Raw genomic sequence first — 21,506 nt, 5'->3', positions numbered from 1 at the left:
TTGCAGGATTATATTAACACTGTTGTGTTTGTAGGACTATATTAGTACAGTCGTTTGCAGGATCTTAGCACAATTGTGTTTGCAGGGTGGTGCCTGTACAGTTGCAATTACGGAACAGTGTCAATATAGTTGTGTTTGTAGAAACATATTAATACTGTTGTGTTTGTAGGATTATATTAACCATTGTGTTTGTAGGATCATATTAGCACAATTGTGTTCGCGTACTAATATCTGCAAAGTTGTGATTGTAAGGTGATAGGTTGATGATCCCTTTAAATCTTTAACGCCTATAACAAATCACTCTGTATATAGATAAATTCCAAATTCTCGGCTACCCGCAAGCTGTCCCGTGTGTGTTTGTATATATTTTTAATCGTACATATGTCATCCGGTCTGGTTATTTCCTGTCGGCGGTTTGATTTTTATCAGCCTTTAGCCGAGCGATCTCCTCACCCAATGTGTCCATGTTTTCCTGGAAGTAAAAAGTATATTTTACCTATTTTCTGTTAATCTGATATACCTCTGACTCAGGCCGTGTTGCACATAGTTACCGGCTGTTCTGTATTTGGCAGGAACGGATGCAGGAAAGGAAAGAGGAAGTAACATGGCCTCTTCAGTTAGCCAAGATGGATGTCAGATATTTCTGGAGTACTTTGTGAAGATAATTGGAGCAGTAATAATAAAGGAATAGGATGTGAGTAGATACAAGAGATGTCTTATAGTAAAGGATACAAAATGAAACATAAATAAATATAAAAATTTGTGTTACAGTATTTTAGAGGAAGACAATGGAAGAGAGACGATGTATGATAGGTGACAAGATATGAAAAGGAATGGTAGAGAATGACAGGAAACACAGAGGAATGAATGAAATATCTTGAGGACTCAAGAAAAGCGTGAAAATGACATAAAATGATTGTGAAAAAATTATCGTAAATAATTTTGCTGCTTACATATGGTGGAGGAGCACGATAGGTCCCTGAAAACGGGGTACCTAAAATACCTTAGGGTCGGATTTAAAATTTTTCTTAGAGATGAAAGAAGAGAGGAAAGAGAGAAGAGGATACTCTTCAAGTCCTGAATTAATGAACAAAATTATTAACTCTTTCTTTAGGCAGCGTGAAGTTTCATGAATAAAATATTGTAAAGGTACATAGACGATATATATACATATGATAAAACAATTTTAAATATTTCATGGAATCAGGCTTTACCTTGCGGAAGTCCTAAGTAAGGAAAATACCAATATTTAGCCACTTCCGCCAATGCAGCAGTAGTCGTGCAATAAAGTGCCAAACACCGAGTCAAGTTGACTCTGTGTTTGGCACTAATCGGTGTAACATAACTCCTGAAGATGCCCCGTGAAGGGGTGAAACACGTGTTGAATGATTTAACGGTGGCAGTTGTGTAATTCGCATTGTTTGCCGCATACGCATTTATCAGCGGGTTGGCGGGCGGTGCACTTTGTTGCACGACTACCACTGCATGTGCGGAAGTGGCTAAATATTGGTCCTTTTCTTATAAAACAATTATATTCCTAGAAATAACATAACCTTTTCTGTGCAAACTGTACAACATAGGATTCATTAAAGATTTCAAACCGTTACAATTGAAAATCTTTACGATAGTCTTATGTCCAGTAGTGGGAGTACGAATGATGTAAATGAACAAAGGCCTGGAAACAGGATACTTAAATATATACGCACCTTAAGTGTGATGTTCTTGAGTAAGGTGTCTTCTAGCAGCGCTTGCAAGCGCTTGTTCATCTCGAGGGACAGCTCCAGGGTCATGCCTGCTGGATCTCCGCCCCAGAGCGCAGCCATCGCACCACCACCCAGTTTTGCGATCTCCTTCTACCGGCCCATTCGTAACACAATTAACTCTAAAATTTAAACCTATGTTGTGCGATCTTGTAATCTAATATATAAAATTCTCGTGTCACGGTGTTCGAACTTGAACTCCTCTGAAACGGCTTGACTGATTTTTACCAAATTTTATATGCGTATTCAGTAGGTCTGAGAATCGGCTACTATCTATTTTCTATACCCCTAAGTGATAAAGGTTGTTCACACTTAAAAAAAAATTTTATTTTTTTAACGAAATTTTTTATTTTTATTTTTTTATGATACAGCATACAAGAATACATACAACCATAAATTTTCACCCCTCTACGATCAACCCTTATTTTTTATTTGTAAATTAAAATATCAATTTTTTTTTTGCAAAACAACGTTTGCGGGATCAGCTAGTAATTTATACGATGTTTTGTGCAGTACACCAATACCTCACTTTGCGTCGTGGTTACGTTCCAAAATTACACGACGCAAATTGAAACGCCGCAAAGTGAATAAAGATTTTCTACAGCAAACCATGTAAAGATCTAAATTAGGTTCCAGGGTCACGAAAATAGTACTTTTTAAAAAGAAAATTGAACAAAGTTAACATTTAAAAAAATAAAAATAATTTAACTCTATCAATAAATAAATTGGAAAAATATTTATCTTTTTTGTAACCAGAAAGAACACGTAAAAATTTATATAAATTTATAATTCTCTTTTAAAAAAAATCACAACACACTACGTAATTGAAACGGAACTCTAAAATTAGCAAAACAAAGTGAAAATAAAACTGTATTAAAATTTGCGTTAATTTTTAGTTAGAAATGGAATCCCCGAGTTTTGATGGCATGGCGCAATTAGAAACAAAAGTGTTGCCATCTTTTAGAAAAAAAAGATTCCAAAAAAAAATAAAAGACTCGAACCCAAAACAACGCAACCTCGAAAATCTAACGACGCGCAGTGAAAATTAGTACTAATTAAGCAGCGACGCAACTTCGAAAGAAACGTAAAACGAAACGATGCAAAGCGAGGTATTGGTGTATATAATTATTATTTTGCTTACATTCGTTTCATTTTATTTACGTTTTTCTTAGATTATTGACTCTTATTACTACCTTATTCTTTCTTATTAGCACTTTTGTTTCTTAGTTGCCATTTTTTAGAAAAAAAAGAAAATTTTAAAAAAAATTTAGACTCGACCCCAAAACAACGCAACCTCGAAAATCTAACGACGCGCAGTGAAAATTAGTACTAATTAAGCAGCGACGCAACTTCGAAAAAAACGCAAAACGAAACGACGCAAAGCGAGATAGCGAGTGCATATTAATTCCAGCACAATTACCTCTAATTGTAACTAGTTGCTATCAGCTGGACGCTGAGTATCTCACTATAAAAAATTACCTACCTTCGTCAATTTCCTCTGCAATGCAGCATGGATAGGAAAAATGTTATTAGCAGTACAATAGCTGTTATAATTTATGATAGATAATAAAAAGCTATACAGGGTGATTCATTATAAGCTTTAAATGTAATATTTAGTTATTTCGCTGTCAATTTATTTATGCTACAACCTTTCTAAAAATCTATGTGTTAAGATATCGCCGCTTCTATCGAATGAAATGATAAAACGCAACTTTTAAGAGGAGAAGAAAAATTATATATTGGTTATATCTCAAAAATGTTATCCACATAAAGCAGTGAAAACATTTATAAGAACATAATTGTATCTATTCTTAGCGTGCCGAATAGAAGAAAAGATTTTACTTATATTGAATTATGTTTTTATTATTCTTTTTATTTAGAAAAAAAAAGATAAGTGTTACAGAACCCTCTAAACAATAAACACTGAACCCTAGGATCAAGAACACGCGCGACCTTGAAGTTATTTATAGTTTTTTGAGTAAGGTTCTCGGAAATTCTAATCGAGTACTATCTCGAACTTACTAGAACCTTATCCGTAGTATAAATAAGTGTACTCCCCATGTTGACAGTTCAGTGTTGTCTTACGAGTTGTAAGATTAAGATCTGCGATCAGTGATACAAAGTGAGTATTCGGTAAGTTATTTGGACAGTGATTTCTTGAGCGATTTGGTAGCGAAGTTTTGACTAAGCGATAGTACACTTTGCGTTAAAGTAGGGTGACCATCTGATTTGTGAATAAAGGACGTCTTGTGAACCAGTGGTGTATCATTTCGAGTCAGAACCCACAGTACGTAACACAAGTAAAAATAAGATGTTATATATATATACTATATAATTAAATTTTTTCATCAATAATTCAGGTAAAATGTTTAAATTTTTAGATCAATAATTTATTTAAGGTAAACGATTTAATATATACAGAAACTATTTACATCAATCTATTATTTTTAATGAAGTTAGTGCTATAGGAATAGGGGCTTTTACAGCTTCTTAACTTTGCTTATCTCTGCCATTTTAAACCAAAAAATTATCGTCGAAGAGTGTGATTTGAGAAGGTGTATCGGAACTCCTAGGTTGCAGATACTAGGGTAACCGGAAAGTAATGTCGCTTTCTAAAGTTAAATTCACACGATAACCTTTTTAACAAGTTTTTATTTCTAATCAACAATATATTCACCTTCGTTATCAACGACCTTTTGCCGTCTAGTATACAAATCAACGCCGGAGCAGTAACAAATGAATCGGTTTTTCTGTAAAATATATCAATAGAAATAACATTACTTTCCGGTGTGTTATGACTGCTCTGTGGAGATCCTGCGATGTTATTCGTAAGGACCTCTTTAGACCACTTTACAGGGTTTCTGAGGAAGGTGCGAGGGGAGTAGCGATTTGATATTACACCAAACAAACCATTTGCTCAAAGTCGTGGGAAAGTAAAACCATACAGAAATGTATGAGACTAGTGGCGCCATCTGTTATCGTCTAGCGGAATTAATCTTATTGATCAAATTTAGAAGACAACCAGAACATTCTAGAATAAAAGTATTTGTGATATAAACTGCGGATAGCAACTAGCGTAACAGAAGCGTCTTGCTATGCAACTCAACAGTGTTCTATCGTGTTAAGTCCTCGAAGAATTTGCACTTCCTTGCAGCTTACCTGGTTGGCGCGACTGGTATAGTTCACCACCTCCTCTGTTCACTAGCATCACCTACCGTAGAGCTCACCTTGTTGGCATCGCTGCGAGCTGGGGCAACGGCACCAGCAGGCTGCGCTGCCAATAGCTGCCGCAGTAGACGTGACTTGCCACGAAGCTCAGCGGTTAACTGGCGAGCATGCTCCTCCAGGAACTCGCAGCGTTCAGCTCGACGTGCAGCCGCGCGCTGCAGCGACACTATCCTCTCAATCAGCACCTGCCGTTCAGGTTCCCGCGCCTGCATTGTTCCAAACCTCTGTTCACGTCTATCACCACGCTCTACATCTGCTCGACATTCACAGCTGGACAAGCCTTTCCCCAAAACTACGATTTTTTTTTATTTTCTATTATAATTGTCTGGGAAAGGCATGGTCCAATAGTGGACATCATACGGCTAAAACAATTACGATGAAACAGTATATTACTTAATCTACAAAATTTACATGACTGACATAACCAAAGATATATATATATATATGACGTTACTATGTTAACAATTCTAAAAAACAAATACCATACTAATAAATAAAATAAAATAAACATCGGTATGTAATCAAGTCAGAGATCGAATATTTCAATGCGTATTCATATAGAGATGATACGTTGGCTTGTTATGGAAACCACTTTTGTAAAGTAAAAATCTTGAGTTACAAATAGTGAAAATATAATGTGTGTACATAGATTCCGCAAACACACACAAATCTGTTAAAGTGCGATCTTTTTTTGTTCGGTATATGTAAATTTGAATCAGACGTAAATAATTTATTAACACCGACTCGATGCTAACACAAAGATGGTCAACATCTTCGAGTGATGAATGCAATTTTGAACCAGTTTACTATAAATGATTGTTTATTTTTAGACTGCGAAGGATATTTGGTAATATATTTTAGCAATTCCTAGTTATTTTGTCAGTTTTAAGTTATTTTTATATCCAATTTAAATCATAAAATACTTTTTATACCTATATCTTTAATGAAAACCCAATCTACCGCACAAAAACATTATGAGGAAAGTGTGGTGAGGTAGGTGCCGAGGAAAAAATACTCGACACAGCTTTTGGTAACAATATAGCAGCTAACTGTATCTTTCTCCATACTTTCCTAGCCACTCATTCGATCTCTGATTTTAATACAATTTGATTTAAGTAACGTAATTGATAAATATTAACTAAACAAAAAATTAATGCTACCAGAAACAAAAATGTAAAACCTTCATGAGTACTCTGTCAAAGACACTGGAATATTTTATCTGTGGACACACGGAAAAAGTATTTAGAGATGTTATAAGTATGGAATATTCTATTTTATACTCGTGTATACATTCGAACATGTCGTTACCTGTGTTTGCTATCTTAAATGACGTCATTTACAATATATTTCCCTTGGCACACAAACTTTTTTTAAATATAATAAATACATTTAAAAAACTTTTAAGTTAAACGGTTTATTGATACCCATATTGTGGTGGTTGTGGAAAAATATGTACCTAGTTCGCCATATTGGAACGGCGTCCATCTTGAATTTTAAATTTTGACATAATCATCGTGTTTTACTAGTGTAGCCCTTTCATTTGATACCCATATTGAGGGGGTTAAGGAAAAATATGTAATCCGCCATTTTGTATCGGCGGCCATCTTAGATTTATAATGTTAATGATTTTATTATATTGTATTGTCATCTAAATTAAATGTTTGTACCAAATTCCAGATCAATCCGACGACGGGAAGGTGCTTAAATTTCAATTTCTAATTTTGACTCAAATAAACAATTAAATTCCGTACTGGTCGAACTAAATAAAACCGTTTAAAAATTGAACATGTCTGAACTGTCTTGGAATCCTATTGTAAAAGTCAATACATTGCATATATATTAGAAACACGGGTAAAGTTTTTAAGAGCAACTACGACGCCGTATTGTCAGGATCATCAGGTGTTCCTGTTTCTTCTCCATCTTCTGGCACTTCACGAATAATTCTTCGAGCTACGTTTTCGATTCTATCTTACAACAATTTCTAGTTGAAGTATAGATATTCAAGTAAATACGGTTTTCACTGACCTGTACATCTGGAACCGCATCTGGTAACCCATTCTGTGTCCCTCCTGCCCTCTCATCAGCGTGAAGACCTTCGCCGCTGCTCAAGGAGGTCACGGAACCTACAATTCGTTTCCTATACCTATTAACGGTATCGTAATACAATCTATAAATATTCGATCGACAGCAACAAGGATCGAGATACAGGGTGTTACGCAACCGGTGAATCAATGTGCCTGAGTTGTGGGTCTATTTCACCCCTACATGTGTTTAGCAATTTTAAATGTTTATATAGAAAATATTTCGTTCAGATATATATATACATATATATATATATATATATATATATATATGTGTGTGTTTGAACTATGTAGTTTCAGTCGGCGTCGACAGATGGCGCTAGTTGTATGTAAACGTATAAAAACAGCGCCGCGCGGTAGAATCGACATTAATAAAGAAAACTCCACAACGACATGACGTATTTATACAGAGTATGTGGTAGATATACTCGTGGTTTTTTTGCCTTAAACTAGATTACTACCAGGCCTTTTATATCGTGTAACTAAATAAAGTCCTGTATGAAATTTTAAATAAATATTAGAATTGATACAATTGAATATTTTTCTATAATTCTACCTTAACAGTAGAAACATGGAGAGTGTATATATAAGGAGTGGCCAAGCTCCTTGACAGTTCGAGCCATTGTTCAAAATTTGAAATTTTTCGCGCGCCGCAATTTAATACGTATTTAAAACACGCAAAAGAATGTTTTTTTTTACAGAAATCATGTTTATTAGAATTTTTAAATAAAAGTGTAAAATAAGTGCATTGAAGTTATATATATGTACACGTATATGACAGCTCCTAATGATACTTAAGACGCCGGTTAGTTAATTTCTATCGCTGTTTGGATTTCGCTAATGTTGTGCTGCAATAATAACGATTATTCACGCCGGTAATTTGTTTCGACTTCCCAGCAGCTGACATGGGTTACTTAAATTTAAATATTGAAATAATTCGACAATCAATCGGAGACAAAAATAATCGTTTAAAAAGCATGTGGCTCGCGAGCCGCAGTTTGGCCACCCCTGGCATATATTGCCCTAATGCAGTCAAAATGCGTTTTGAAAGTATAACTGCTATGTAAAAAAAAATTAGAAATAATTTTTAATATTTTTTATACATTTTAGTACTATATCAAGATATTAGTAAGTATTAACAATAAAAAAGATACTTTATTTGAAATAAAAAATAATTTATTTATTTGATCTCAGTGTTGCTAGTCAAAAACAAAATTCAAAATTTTAATTACGCGTATTGACATTTTCAAAAGTTTTTGCCGCATGCGCATTTATCAGCGGGCTGGCGGGCGGTGCACTTTGTTGCACGACTACCACTGCATGTGCGGAAGTGACTAAATATTGATCCTTTTTTACTTATTTTCAAAAGTTATTAATCATTGTATAATTTATAATATAACTTCTACCAAGGTGAGGGTATAAGTCCTGGTGGTAGAGCGTCAACTCACCTGTTCTGGTGGACGTGGAGTCATTACGCTGGAGTTTTGCTTCGAGCTGCTCGCTGCGTTTCAATGCCCTCTGTAATTCTCTATTCAGCTCCTGATACAAAAGTTACTTTTTTTTAAATACCACATAATACAGTATGATTTTTTTTAGATTCCAGTCAAAACTTTCGACCTCTGTCTCACCTGATGTTAAGTGACGAGGTCTATGCTACATGCTTGCCTAGAAAACACCTATTTACTCTCGACTTGAAGACTTCCAAGTAAACAACAAGGTAGATTGTTCCATACCTTGGCTGTTCACTATATAAAGTAAAAGTGGTATAAAAACACCTGGTGAGGGTTAGGTTAGGTTAGGTTAGGATTTCAACATATGAATGGTGCTCCCCTACCATAAACGGGGCCTTCGGAGTCGCGGGAGTTTAGGGTGGGAGCCCTAAACTCCCACTAGCTTCGGCTACTCTGAGGCGGACGATGGTTCGACGTGGTCTCGAACCATCGTGATAGCACCACGAGGGTTTCGGGGGTAGCGTATACACGCATACCCCGGGACGGGCTATCGAAAAATAGCACGGCGGGAGGGAAGACCGCGTGGCGATCCCTGACCGAGAGATACCGCGGTCCTCCGTTTAGCGCAGAGGGCGACCACCGGGGGGGGGGGGGTTTAGTGGGTAGGAATCCCACATACCCCTGTCCTCCCCCCAGAGGCAGGTTATCTTGAATACCGGAATATTTCTCCCACCGAAACAAAAAAAAAAGCATTTCAACATATAGACGTCGTATATCCGTGCGTTCATATATAAGAAAGAAGATGGTGAAGAATAAATTTTTGGAATACCCACACTCTTCAAAGTGCAGTCTATAGAACAAAGATAAACTGGCAACACCTCCAGGGAGGGAGAGGGGTAGTTTGATTTCTAAGGAGGCAACTTGAAAATGGTCTAGGAATGATTTTAACCCTTTCTCTTTAATATGCAACTTATTTATGTTACATAGGGGGAGAAGAAAGGTAAAATGGGGAATAAAGGGCTCGCGGGCTGTACACTTTGTTGCACGACTACCACTGCATGTGCGGAAGTGGCTAAATATTGGTCCTTTTCTTATTTAGGATAGACTTCCGCAAGGTAACGCCTGATTCCATTAAATACTCTGAGTGACTTGCGAAAGTCCATTGGTTATACTAAGAAGAAGCTGGGACGTATGCTTTGTTTCCAGTACACCTAGAAGATTTTTTTCTCCTCCAAGACCGGGCTATAAGCAATCCTGATGATAACCTGGTATCACAAAATCGTACAATACCTTTATAGTACTCGAATGTTTCTTCTTCAGCACGCTGTTCTCCCCTTTCTCCCACTCCAACCGCTTGCTGACTTCCGCCAACTCCTCAGTTAATTCTGCGACCTGGTGGCAGCAATAACGACTTGAATTCCATTAGTTTATTTATTTATTCATATCACGAGAATCGTTCATGGCAGGAGAAAAATGCCGGCGTCTAATTTGATTTAAAAAAAAATCAGTTTGAACTCCTCTATAATGTCATCCAAATTCAATTCAAAACTATTTTTTGGATTTTTTTAATCGCTTTATTGGTTTAAAGTCCCTATTTCAAATATAAAACGTAATCGTTCAAAAACATAAATTTTATTTTTAAGCATAAAAATAAAGGTATTTCAAAATCACATAACATAAAAAATCTTATCTAATTGCTTTAGATAATCGAATGAACAATGGTAGCTCAGCGATGAAGGACTAAGATTTGCGATCGTAGGTTACGGGTTCGTTTCCCAAACAAGTTTCTAAAACCAGTGATTCCCAAAGTGGTCTATAGCGACCCCTAGGGGTCTATGACAACCTGCAAGGGGCCTACGTCAGCGAAAAAATTTTGGGGGTCCTATGAAATGAAAATGGGGATCCACGATAGTTGATCTCAACACATACCCTGATAGTACCTACATCTTATAATTTTAATTACTATATTATAATATCAAAACATTTACATTATTTATAAAAATACCTATGAAGTAAAAAAATTATTATATATGTTAATAAAATTGTGTAAGTTGTAGGGTGTTGGTATTCGCTTTGTGGTCGCAATACATTTTGAACTTGTCAAAACCTGAGAATCGCAGTCTCAGAGCTTCGCTACCTTGCACTGACTTGTTCAATTCGTCACTCTATAAATACGAATGTGGGACAAATACGTTTATTCGTTTCCTGAATCTTGAAAAGGAAAGTGGTAAGAAAATATTTTAAAAAATATAAACATAGTATATCACACAAATTATAGTGAGTCAGTGTTATTTTGTTTGAGAGTGCTGGAGAAAAGTCAGTACATTATTTTTTATTAAATAACTCTAATCAATTAATATATGTATAACTTAACATGTGCTTTTACTTTAAGTTTTTAACACTAAACTTCACTACAGTTAGAAATTTACAGGAAATCAATATCAGGTAAGTAGGGGGTCTACCCAACACGGAAAAACATGGCAAGGGGTCTACGACATAAAAAAGTTTGGGAAACTCTGCTTTAGATAATCGAATGAACAACGGTAGCTTAGCAATAAAGGACTAAGATTTGATCGTAGGTCGCGGGTTCGTTTCCCAAACAAGTTTCCAGAGGATAGCCAGCAGCGTCCTCTGCATACCATAATACCACACTGCCATCGCTAAAATCTGCCAAACGTGATGATTATGGTACACCCCCATAGATATCTTTGGGTGAGGAATTATACCTTATTGGCGTCTCAAAATTTGGTCACATAAAACATGTTCAAATTTAGTGAAAGCGCCATCTATTGAAAAAATATATAACCTATATTAAACAGTCGTTTAGCTTCTTAAACTATTATCTACCTTCACTTATAAGTAAAAAACTCTGTGTTTGACACTAATCGGTGTAACATGACTCCTGTAGATGCCCCGTGGAGGGGTGAAACACGTGTTGAGTGATTTGGCGGTGGCGGTTGTGTGATTTGCATTGTTTGCCGCATACGCATTTATCAGCGGGCTGGCGGGCGGTGCACTTTGTTGCACGCCCTCTTTAAAGAATTGTGAAAACTTGTTTGTCACCGCAGTAGACCTATTGGACTTCTGGAAGTTCACCTGGAATATTTATCTAGTTCTATACATGAAGTATTCTGTATTGGTTTACTTGTGAAGTAAGACATACCTTCCTCGCCAGGACCCTGTTCTCACGTTGACGGCGCTCAGATTCCTCAGTCAGGGCTGTTCGAAGAGACTCCGCCTCGGCCTCCAAAGCTGATGCACGCTCCCGGAGCGACACATTGTCTGCAGACAGCGCCTGCGCCTAAAAAATTTTCAAATTATGAACAAATTACTAGATTTTTTAAAGGCTTCGACGCATCTGTGAAGTGGTACTCGAGGAAACTACCTATCCTATGTAGTGCGCAGGACTTCCAAATCCATATTGGATAGGAACCAGCTCTCAAACATCTGTCTCCTGAGGATCCTCGAGTTCTTCAGACATATCGCCCGAAGACTTGGCGACGACCTTCAAAAACTCCTATGAGCTGGTCTGACGAGAACTCTACCACTCTCAATATCAGGTTTACTGAGGCCGCACACGAGAAACAAAGATGCAAAAACAACTAAAAAGACAAGAGAACATGATTGAGGTCTAGACCCAAAGTTTTTTACCTTGGGCCTTATGGCCCCCGCTATTGGAGGCCTCTCGTATCCCTAATTTGTTGGGATCAGGGTCTTTGTTAACAAATATGTTTTTCAAATTTTTATCTCTTTTCTTCGCTCACTTTAATTCTTCTCAATTTCTTTTGTTCTTACCTTTTTACCTTCACAATATCTTTCATTTTGTTCTTTCATTCCTTCTTGCTTTCATCGCCTTCCTTCCATCATCTTATTACTCTTAGATGGCTAGGTACGTCTCTTTTATTCTTTATTTAATTTACTTACCCTATTTTGGACCCTAGAAACTTTTTACTTTGGACCCGAGAAACGACCCTTATAAGCCTCCACATTTATAAACATTGGACAAGTGTTTGCTAGTTCATTACATTGGCCACTTATGTGTGCGTGCTATACCTTGCATACGTATATGTGTGAGTGCTGTACATTCCTTAGTTATGTGTGCATGCAGTACCTTGCTCTCGTGTGTGTGCGTGCAATATTTTGCTTCCGTGTGTGCGTGCAGTACCTTGCTCTCGTGCGTGTGCGTGCAATATTTTGCTCCCGTGTGAGCGTGCAGTACCTTGCTCTCGCGTGTGTGCGTGCAATATTTTGCTCCCGTGTGTGCGTGCAGTACCTTGCTCTCGTGTGTGTGCGTGCAATATTTTGCTCCCGTGTGAGCGTGCAGTACCTTGCTCTCGTGTGTGTGCGTGCAATATTTTGCTCCCGTGTGTGCGTGCAGTACCTTGCTCTCGTGTGTGTGCGTGCAATATTTTGCACCCGTGTGAGCGTGCAGTACCTTGCGCTCGTGTGTGTGCGTGCAATATTTTGCTCCCGTGTGTGCGTGCAGTACCTTGCTCTCGTGTGTGTGCGTGCAATATTTTGCTCCCGTGTGTGCGTGCAGTACCTTGCTCTCGTGTGTGTGCGTGCAATATTTTGCTCCCGTGTGTGCGTGCAGTACCTTGCTCTCGTGTGTGTGCGTGCAATATTTTGCTCCCGTGTGTGCGTGCAGTACCTTGCTCTCGTGTGTGTGCGTGCAATATTTTGCTCCCGTGTGTGCGTGCAGTACCTTGCTCTCGTGTGTGTGCGTGCAATATTTTGCTCCCGTGTGTGCGTGCAGTACCTTGCTCTCGTGTGTGTGCGTGCAATATTTTGCTCCCGTGTGTGCGTGCAGTACCTTGCTCTCGTGTGTGTGCGTGCAATATTTTGCTCCCGTGTGTGCGTGCAGTACCTTGCTCTCGTGTGTGTGCGTGCAATATTTTGCTCCCGTGTGAGCGTGCAGTACCTTGCTCTCGTGTGTGTGCGTGCAATATTTTGCACCCGTGTGAGCGTGCAGTACCTTGCGCTCGTGTGTGTGCGTGCAATATTTTGCTCCCGTGTGTGCGTGCAGTACCTTGCTCTCGTGTGTGTGCGTGCAATATTTTGCTCCCGTGTGTGCGTGCAGTACCTTGCTCTCGTGTGTGTGCGTGCAATATTTTGCTCCCGTGTGTGCGTGCAGTACCTTGCTCTCGTGTGTGTGCGTGCAATATTTTGCTCCCGTGTGTGCGTGCAGTACCTTGCTCTCGTGTGTGTGCGTGCAATATTTTGCTCCCGTGTGTGCGTGCAGTACCTTGCTCTCGTGTGTGTGCGTGCAATATTTTGCTCCCGTGTGTGCGTGCAGTACCTTGCTCTCGTGTGTGTGCGTGCAATATTTTGCTCCCGTGTGTGCGTGCAGTACCTTGCTCTCGTGTGTGTGCGTGCAATATTTTGCTCCCGTGTGTGCGTGCAGTACCTTGCTCTCGTGTGTGTGCGTGCAATATTTTGCTCCCGTGTGTGCGTGCAGTACCTTGCTCTCGTGTGTGTGCGTGCAATATTTTGCTCCCGTGTGAGCGTGCAGTACCTTGCTCTCGTGTGTGTGCGTGCAATATTTTGCTCCCGTGTGTGCGTGCAGTACCTTGCTCTCGTGTGTGTGCGTGCAATATTTTGCTCCCGTGTGTGCGTGCAGTACCTTGGCCTCGTTGTCGGCTGCGCGTGCACGCTGCGTGACGTGCTGCGCGGTGACGCGTGCAGCGTGCTCGAGGGCTGCGGCCTCACGTCGGGCGCAGGTCTCAGCGCGTGCACGCTCTCCTGATAGCGCCTCCTCAGCCTGGGCCGCGCGCTCCGTCTCCCTACCACGACGTCAATGCTAATCATTATTGGTTTAATCCTTGTCCCTGGTCCTGTAGTCTCTTTTTAAGAACACAATTAATTCCCTGCGGTAGAAAATCACTAAAACATGGGTCAGTTCTACAGACGTTGAGGACGGAGGTTCTAAAGTTCTTCTTTTAAAGTTCATCCAGGTGTGCATTGACATACAGTGGCCTCGTGCTGAGAAACTAGGGAGGTACTGGACGTCGGCGCCCCAGGACATGTTAAGTACTGAATACCGTCATCGAAGACTTTAAGAGCCTAGTGATCCCTCATAGTACTCTTTACCCGAAACCATCAGTATCAGGGTATTCCCCGAAACTAAAAATGTGAACTAATCCAAAATAATTCCAAACCTCTATATTATTATTTTGTAACTACCCTGCTAGTAGATTTACATATTATAATTACCTATGGTGGACCGGTCTTCTAAACCCATGAAGGTGTAGACAGATATCAAGTCAAGGACCATTATGTCACCATCGTCACAGTCAATCATGTAAAGCACCAGCCCAGTGGTGTTAAAATTAAACAAATAAAATAAAATGAAAAATAATAAAATAGTCAATGAAAATAAGTGTTTAATGTGTGCTTAATGCCACTTGTGTGTAAATAAATCGCACGCACACAAGTGTGGAAAACAAAATTTTACAAAATACTATGTAACAAAAATTGTAAACAAATAAAACGAATAGTCAAAAATAAAAATAAAGCAATTATAAGATTGATTATAATAAAAATAAAAAAAAATATACGTTATACCATAGATAAAAAATACTTCCAAAATAAATAGAATAACAAAATTAGTCTATAGAATAATGTAAATGAGTTATAAAAGTATAAAATAATTAATTATAAGACATCTCATATCAAGAAACTTTGAACCATCATAAAAGCCGATAGTAGCGCCATCTACTAAATCATGTGTTCCCCAAAAACCATCACGCTGACAAATAGCTCATGCTTCTCTCATCCAGCGACTTCTCGCGATCTTGACTATGCCATAGGTCCTCCCAGTGGGGGACATATCCAAAGTCCATGATCATCAATATATCCTTGAGTATCTGGATAGGTTTAAACTCAAGGAACACCTGCACATGTAACCCTGCGGTGGACCAGACACACCAAACATCTGATTTCCCGCATTTGTCGCGGACAGCAAAGACTGCCAGTCTAGGTTGCAGGAAAGAACAGAAGAAAACTACCAGACTTTGGAGTAACCAGAAGGTTGTCAGTTAACCAATAAAAGGCAATAGCAGTGATAATTGAAAATAAAAAGGTAACAAAATGTGATAATACTTTGATACAGATATAAGTTAAAACAATAAAATAAGAAATTGGAATATTACAAAATTGCAAATTAATAAATAAATAAATAAATTGAAAGCTGTAAAGTAGCAACCCCGATGGAACAGAAAAGAAAAAGACGCAAGGAATGAAAGGAATAGAAGATATTTTGACGGATAAAAGAAAATGAGTGTGAGATACAGAAAAAGGTAATAAAAAGAGTGAGAAAATAAAAAGCAAATGTAAATACATTATTAAATAAAAACTGTCCCTGAGAATCCAATAGTGGGGCCACAATAAAAAATGTTCTATTTCTACTTCCACCCGGCAATCTCTGAAATACAAATCCATCCACACCTGGAATCACTTGTTGGTAATATAGTTACCTCTGCAGCTGAGTGCTTAATGTATCAGCTAGTGCAGCCTGGGCCCGCAGAGCAGCTAGCTCTGCAGCCTCCTCCTCTAGGCGAAGGTTGTGAGCTTTCAGCCTCTCCACCTGGTACCAACAAGATACTGGTGTGATTATATAAACTTTTGAGACATTCGCTGGATACAGGCCTTCTCCATAGACTTATTCGGTGCTTTGCTAAGCCTATGGTGTATATACATATATATGTATATATATGTATATATATACATATATATATACACATATATATATCGTTTTTCATTCAATACTTTGAAATAGTGTTGTCATTTTATTATTTATTGATTTACAATTTAAATCAATATTACGAAATGAGGGTAGCGGTAAAAGATGTGTCTAAAGACTTTATATACATTCATATCTTTTTCTATACACTTACACACATATACACATATAGATATATATATATATATATATATATATATATATATATATATATATATATAAGTGACACCATTCTAATTTAAAAAAAAATTAGATTGTAACTGTGGGAAAATTTAGACCTGTGGTAGTATGGATAGATGGTACATGATAGATTTTTTAAACACAATGTCTTTCCTTCGTGTATCCACTACCTTTTCAACCACTTGGCTGGATTAAGTCAATTTATTTCGTTTGTCTTCATATCTTCTGGTTCCTAGTTCGATTGAGACTGCAAAAAAATTATACTCACTTCGTCCTGAGCACTGGACAATGCAGCACTAGCTTCTTCTCTCTCCTTTTTGCAGGCTTCCAGTTGTTGTGTCACGGCTGTCAATCGCTTATCCAGCTCCCCGCACTCATGGCGGCTGAGTATCAACGCTGCTTGACTCTCCTTTAACTCTACTTCTGTAAGAGAATATAATCACCATATTCGTCATGGGATGCTGGTCATAGGCCTCCCCTATAAATTTGTAATACCGGTTGGAAGCTGTTCAAACCTTCCGAAGATAAGGTTGTCTGTGCACCTTCCGTGCTCATCTACGCTGGGCATATAAGTCCGTGGTCTCCACACCAGACCTTCACAACCCTAGCATCTGTTCTATATGCCAAGAGTTATGTGGAAAATCCCATATAACTCTTTGAACAGCCTAAGAATATTCTCTCTAAATTAACTAGATCATAAAAGTGTTTGTCAAGATTGCAGATGTTTAAGATCTGGAAACATTCAGGGGCCAAATCTTAGTGTCTTTTTTTATATGCCCCCAATTCTTGGGGGCTTCTCCTACTCCATATATCATCATTTGACAGTTATATTTATTTAAAAAAAATTATTTCATTTATTTTTATTTTGATTAGCAAATCTTACCTGAATCCTTCACGTTGTTAAGTGACAAAAGAATATTTCTTACCGAGAACTTTAGCCCTAGCGGAATCGCTGGCTCCAGCTGTCGCCGCCTCCTTAGCTGCTTCCAGGTCAGTCACCTGCTGTGTTAACTTCTCGACCTTCTCCGAACTCTCCTGTAATTAAATAATATATACACCAATACAAAGAGCGTACCGTACATAACACCTGTAAATCACCCTGTATATATACCTTATAAGCATCCATCTCCATGCGAAGCTTGCTCTGTGTCCACTTCAGCCTTCCCTCCAACTCTTTGAGGTCTTCACGAAGCTTCGCTGTTTCTCTTTCGCTGTTCTGCAGTTCATGGCACTGTAGCAAAAATATAATAAAGAATTGTGGCAACCCTATTGAATAGATTGTCTAATATCGGGTGATATTTCACACATAATTCTAGCAACCCAGTGTAAATATTACAAATTTTTATTATTTGTATACATTGTAACATAGTTAATTATTATTCAGAATTAAATATTTTAATGCAACAGAATAATAACATCTGGCAATACAAAGTATATACAGACAGATAATAAAAAATAAATAATTTTAATATGTAGTAATACGAACTTTGAAAATTCTGTGAATTTTGTACCTATAATCAATCATCCTGTATGTACCTACCTTATCATCATACAGCTGACATATCCTCTGTTTCTCGGAGTGAGCAGATTTCAGCTTTCCAGTGAGCAATTCGCATTCATTCACAGCTGCTTGGTGTGCACGTTTAGCAGCATCTGCTGCTTTTCTTCCTTCAATCGCAGCACATTCTGCACCTGCATACCTCATTACTGCTGCATTCGCATCTTTCTGTGCTTGTTCTACTTTCTTGCACATCTGCAAAAGGCAAAGGCATTGTTTTATACTGAGTATACACATAACAAGTATATATTATAAGACAAAATTTTTGATATTATTTACTGGGAAGTCTTTATCGAATATTTCATATGGTATTCTTTAGAAAATCCTCGTGATGGGTTGTCATTTCCTTTGACTGCAGATGCATGGGTCGATCAGAGTGGTCAGAACCCAATCTTGGTCAGGATACCAGCATTGTTACTGTCTTCCAGCTGGGTAAATATTAACTGCCTAACCCTCTGCTTTTCTTATCAAGGCTTGAAACTGTTAATGGAAGGTTCACCATTTACAGTAGTGAGGAATATAAAGAAAAAAGGAATGGAAATGTTACAAAAGTATACAGAATGATGGGAAATAAATGAAAAAGATGTAAAAGGGTTAAATGTATATAGCATTTGCTGTAAATTAATATATAGTACACTCTAACATAATTATTACTACCTATTTAAATAAATTATTGTTTTCTATTTGTCGACGCAAGCATAGGGTCACCCAGAGAGCTATGGAGAGGGTTATGCTCAGAGTTTTGCTGTGAGGATGAACCACAAATGAGATCTGCAGAACAACCAAGATCAGCAACAGGTGCCCACAAGCTGGTACACTCCACGTGAGTAGTTCCCCCATTAGGCGGAAAAACAAATAAGCTAAGGTTGTGGGGAAGTCATTGGATGCAGGTAGAATAAGACTCTACATCATGGTGATCTTTAGAGGTGTCTACCAGCTTGTGGACACTACCCAAAAACATCCTGTTGGTGATCTTAGTTGTGTCCTGTTGGTGATCTGGTTGGTATGCCTGTGAGCATCTATTGGTTTAAAATAAAAAGATTTATATGTGTAGACTTTCTACTGCTATAAATTTTTGGCCTATCACATTGTAATAGTAAAAAAAAGTAACATATTTCAGAGTGATGTTTTTATATAGAATGCTTAGAAATAGTTGTACAAATTTGTGGTGACAAGTGAGCTACATATTCACTCCTTTAAAGCTTCTACATCAATAATCAATCATCCTGTATAGTTACTAATTATTATTTACCAAATATATAACCAGTAGGAAGATACTGGACTGGAGAAGTTTCCAACCAGTCCTATAAAAAATCAATGTGGAAGCCTATGTCCAGCTGCGGATGTCCTATGTCAGTGATTCCCAAAGTGGTCTATATCGACCCCCAGGGGTCGATGACAACCTGCAAGGGGTCTAAGTCAGCGAAAAAAAAATTGAGGGTCCATGAAATGAAAATAGGGGTCCATGATAGTGGATCTCAACACATACACTGATAGTACCTATTTACTTACATCATACTATCTCATAATATCAAAACATTTACATTATATATAAAAGTACCTATGAAGAAAAAAAGAAACAGACTGGACAACATTAGCCGAGCAGATTTAAGATTAACCCTTACAAAATTGACACCAAATGTTGATAATTTATTATTAAAGCATCAGGTTCATCCTTCTCACTAAAAATATTGATTTATTGCTTATGTTATTTTATATATAGTTTATTTTATGTTTATTTAATGTTATGCATATTTTACATAACAGATACAAAATTTTATTTTGAGTAGTTTTAATTTAAATTCAATTAATAAATGCATAAATTAACATGTGTTTTTACTTTAAGTTTTCAACACTAAACTTCACTATAGTTAGAAATTTACAGGAAATCAATATCAGGTAAGTAGGGGGTCTACCCAACATGGAAAAATATGGCAAGGGGTCTACGACACAAAAAAGTTTGGGGAACTCTGTCCTATGTTGTGCAGGCCATTATGATCTGGTCTTATCGAAAACCTACAAGGAAGTCTTAACAATATCTATGGGGTTCAAAGGTAGTGGAGACTATAGCTGAAATTATAATGATTAAAATGTAAATACCGAATCCAATTTAGCCTCCAATTCTTTGAATGTCTGATCTTTTACAGTCAACTCATCCACTTGCTGTTTCACTCTTTCCCTCAGCACAACATTTTCTCTTCTCTGCTCTGACAGCATTCTCTCCAATGACTCTATTTGCAATTTTAGTGCATCATTCTTCATGTCATTATCTATTTCACCATTAATATTGTCTTGTTTCTTTTCAGAATTTATTTGCTTTACTTCATCAACCGGTGAAGACTGGTTCTGGCATGGTGTTGTAATTGGTACATCAACTGTGTCTTCAAAAATGTCATTCATAACTTTACCATTTAAAATTGGTTTTAGATTTTTGACCTGGGGTTTTTGAGCCGAAACCCGTTGTGTATATGCATTTTTTAAGTTGCCACTAACAGACCAGAATATTCCGTGTACATTTTTAACAATACTCCCTAGATCTTGAGATAAAATTTCTTTCGGTAAACGGCTTTGTTTGATGTCATTAATTTGTTCAGGTATTCTTTGTACTGCATTAACTTTAGGTTTTTGGTTTGTAAATTGAGATAATATCTCATCAGGGTTCAAACTCTTCGAACTAGAGTTTAAGGTACCATTTTGTGTTTCTTCTAAATTTGAAATGTTCTCTGCACTTCTACTATAAGGTGATTTACAAATAATACTGTTGTCTAAACTTGATGCTGGCTCATTTAAACTTACAGTAGAAGTTGTTAGATTTCTAATACTGATATTCTCTAAATCCGTTTGAATATACTTAGAAATAACATCGCTATCTAAATTCTCTTTGTTAACTAAGTTGGAAGGAGTGTGTGATACATCTGTTAAATATTTATTACTATCAACATCAATATTAAAATCATTTTTTGTGGGAGCAAATTCTTCACTGGCAGGTTCATTGGGTAATGATAGATCATCATTAATGTCCTCGGAAGGTTCTGATGGAGATAATGAAGCGGGAGTATTGGAACTTTCATTTCCGGACGTAGTTTCATTTTGGCTGGTTTCGTGTGTGAATATAGAAGTGTCAGCACTTTTCAGAGGAGAGATTTCGGAATCCGATGTTGCGGTTACAGTCGCAGAACTAAGCTCTGCGGAATCGACACCCGAGTCATTATTTCTATCATTGTTTGCTGTACATTCTTTTTCCAGGTCGTCGACGTCGACATTTTTAGTATCTACAGAATTTATATCAAGCTCTTTGGACATTGCTTCTATTTAAAATTGTAATTTATGCGTTAAAGAAAATGTTTTTCTTGCTAATTTCAAAAAAGCCATGGGATTATAATTTAAAAAGTTTTTTCTATTAAATAAAAATAAACATTCGCGTTTGACGTTTCTCACTAAAAGTTGTTACGTTCCTTTCTGAACTAAAATAACCAATGTTAAAAGTTAAAAATATATTAGTTAATT

At 37.5% G+C, this 21,506-nt stretch overlaps 1 protein-coding gene across 1 annotated transcript; it reads right to left on the bottom strand.

The window, feature by feature from the left end:
- Nucleotides 1–139: 139 nt before the first annotated feature.
- Nucleotides 140–21,354, bottom strand: LOC137926283 (coiled-coil domain-containing protein 186-like). Its single transcript, XM_068769879.1, has 14 exons — nucleotides 20,100–21,354; nucleotides 17,982–18,194; nucleotides 17,553–17,672; nucleotides 17,368–17,476; nucleotides 16,710–16,864; nucleotides 15,996–16,105; nucleotides 14,144–14,303; nucleotides 11,684–11,821; nucleotides 9,811–9,912; nucleotides 8,518–8,608; nucleotides 7,014–7,111; nucleotides 4,988–5,194; nucleotides 1,707–1,853; nucleotides 140–472 (listed from the first exon to the last, which is right to left on the bottom strand). The coding sequence occupies exons 1-14, from the start codon at nucleotides 21,300–21,302 to the stop codon at nucleotides 398–400; spliced, it is 2,928 nt and encodes a 975-aa protein (XP_068625980.1). The 5' UTR covers nucleotides 21,303–21,354; the 3' UTR covers nucleotides 140–397.
- Between the last annotated feature and the right edge of the window lie 152 nt (nucleotides 21,355–21,506).

Source organism: Battus philenor, unplaced genomic scaffold (genome assembly GCF_028537555.1).
Source record: "Battus philenor isolate CCGP_79_NKW_IND1 unplaced genomic scaffold, ilBatPhil1.0.hap1 SCAF_29, whole genome shotgun sequence".
Classification (NCBI taxonomy): Eukaryota; Metazoa; Arthropoda; class Insecta; order Lepidoptera; family Papilionidae; genus Battus; species Battus philenor.
The sequence above is the reverse complement of the archived record's forward strand: the minus strand, read 5'-3'. Positions and strand labels throughout refer to the sequence as shown.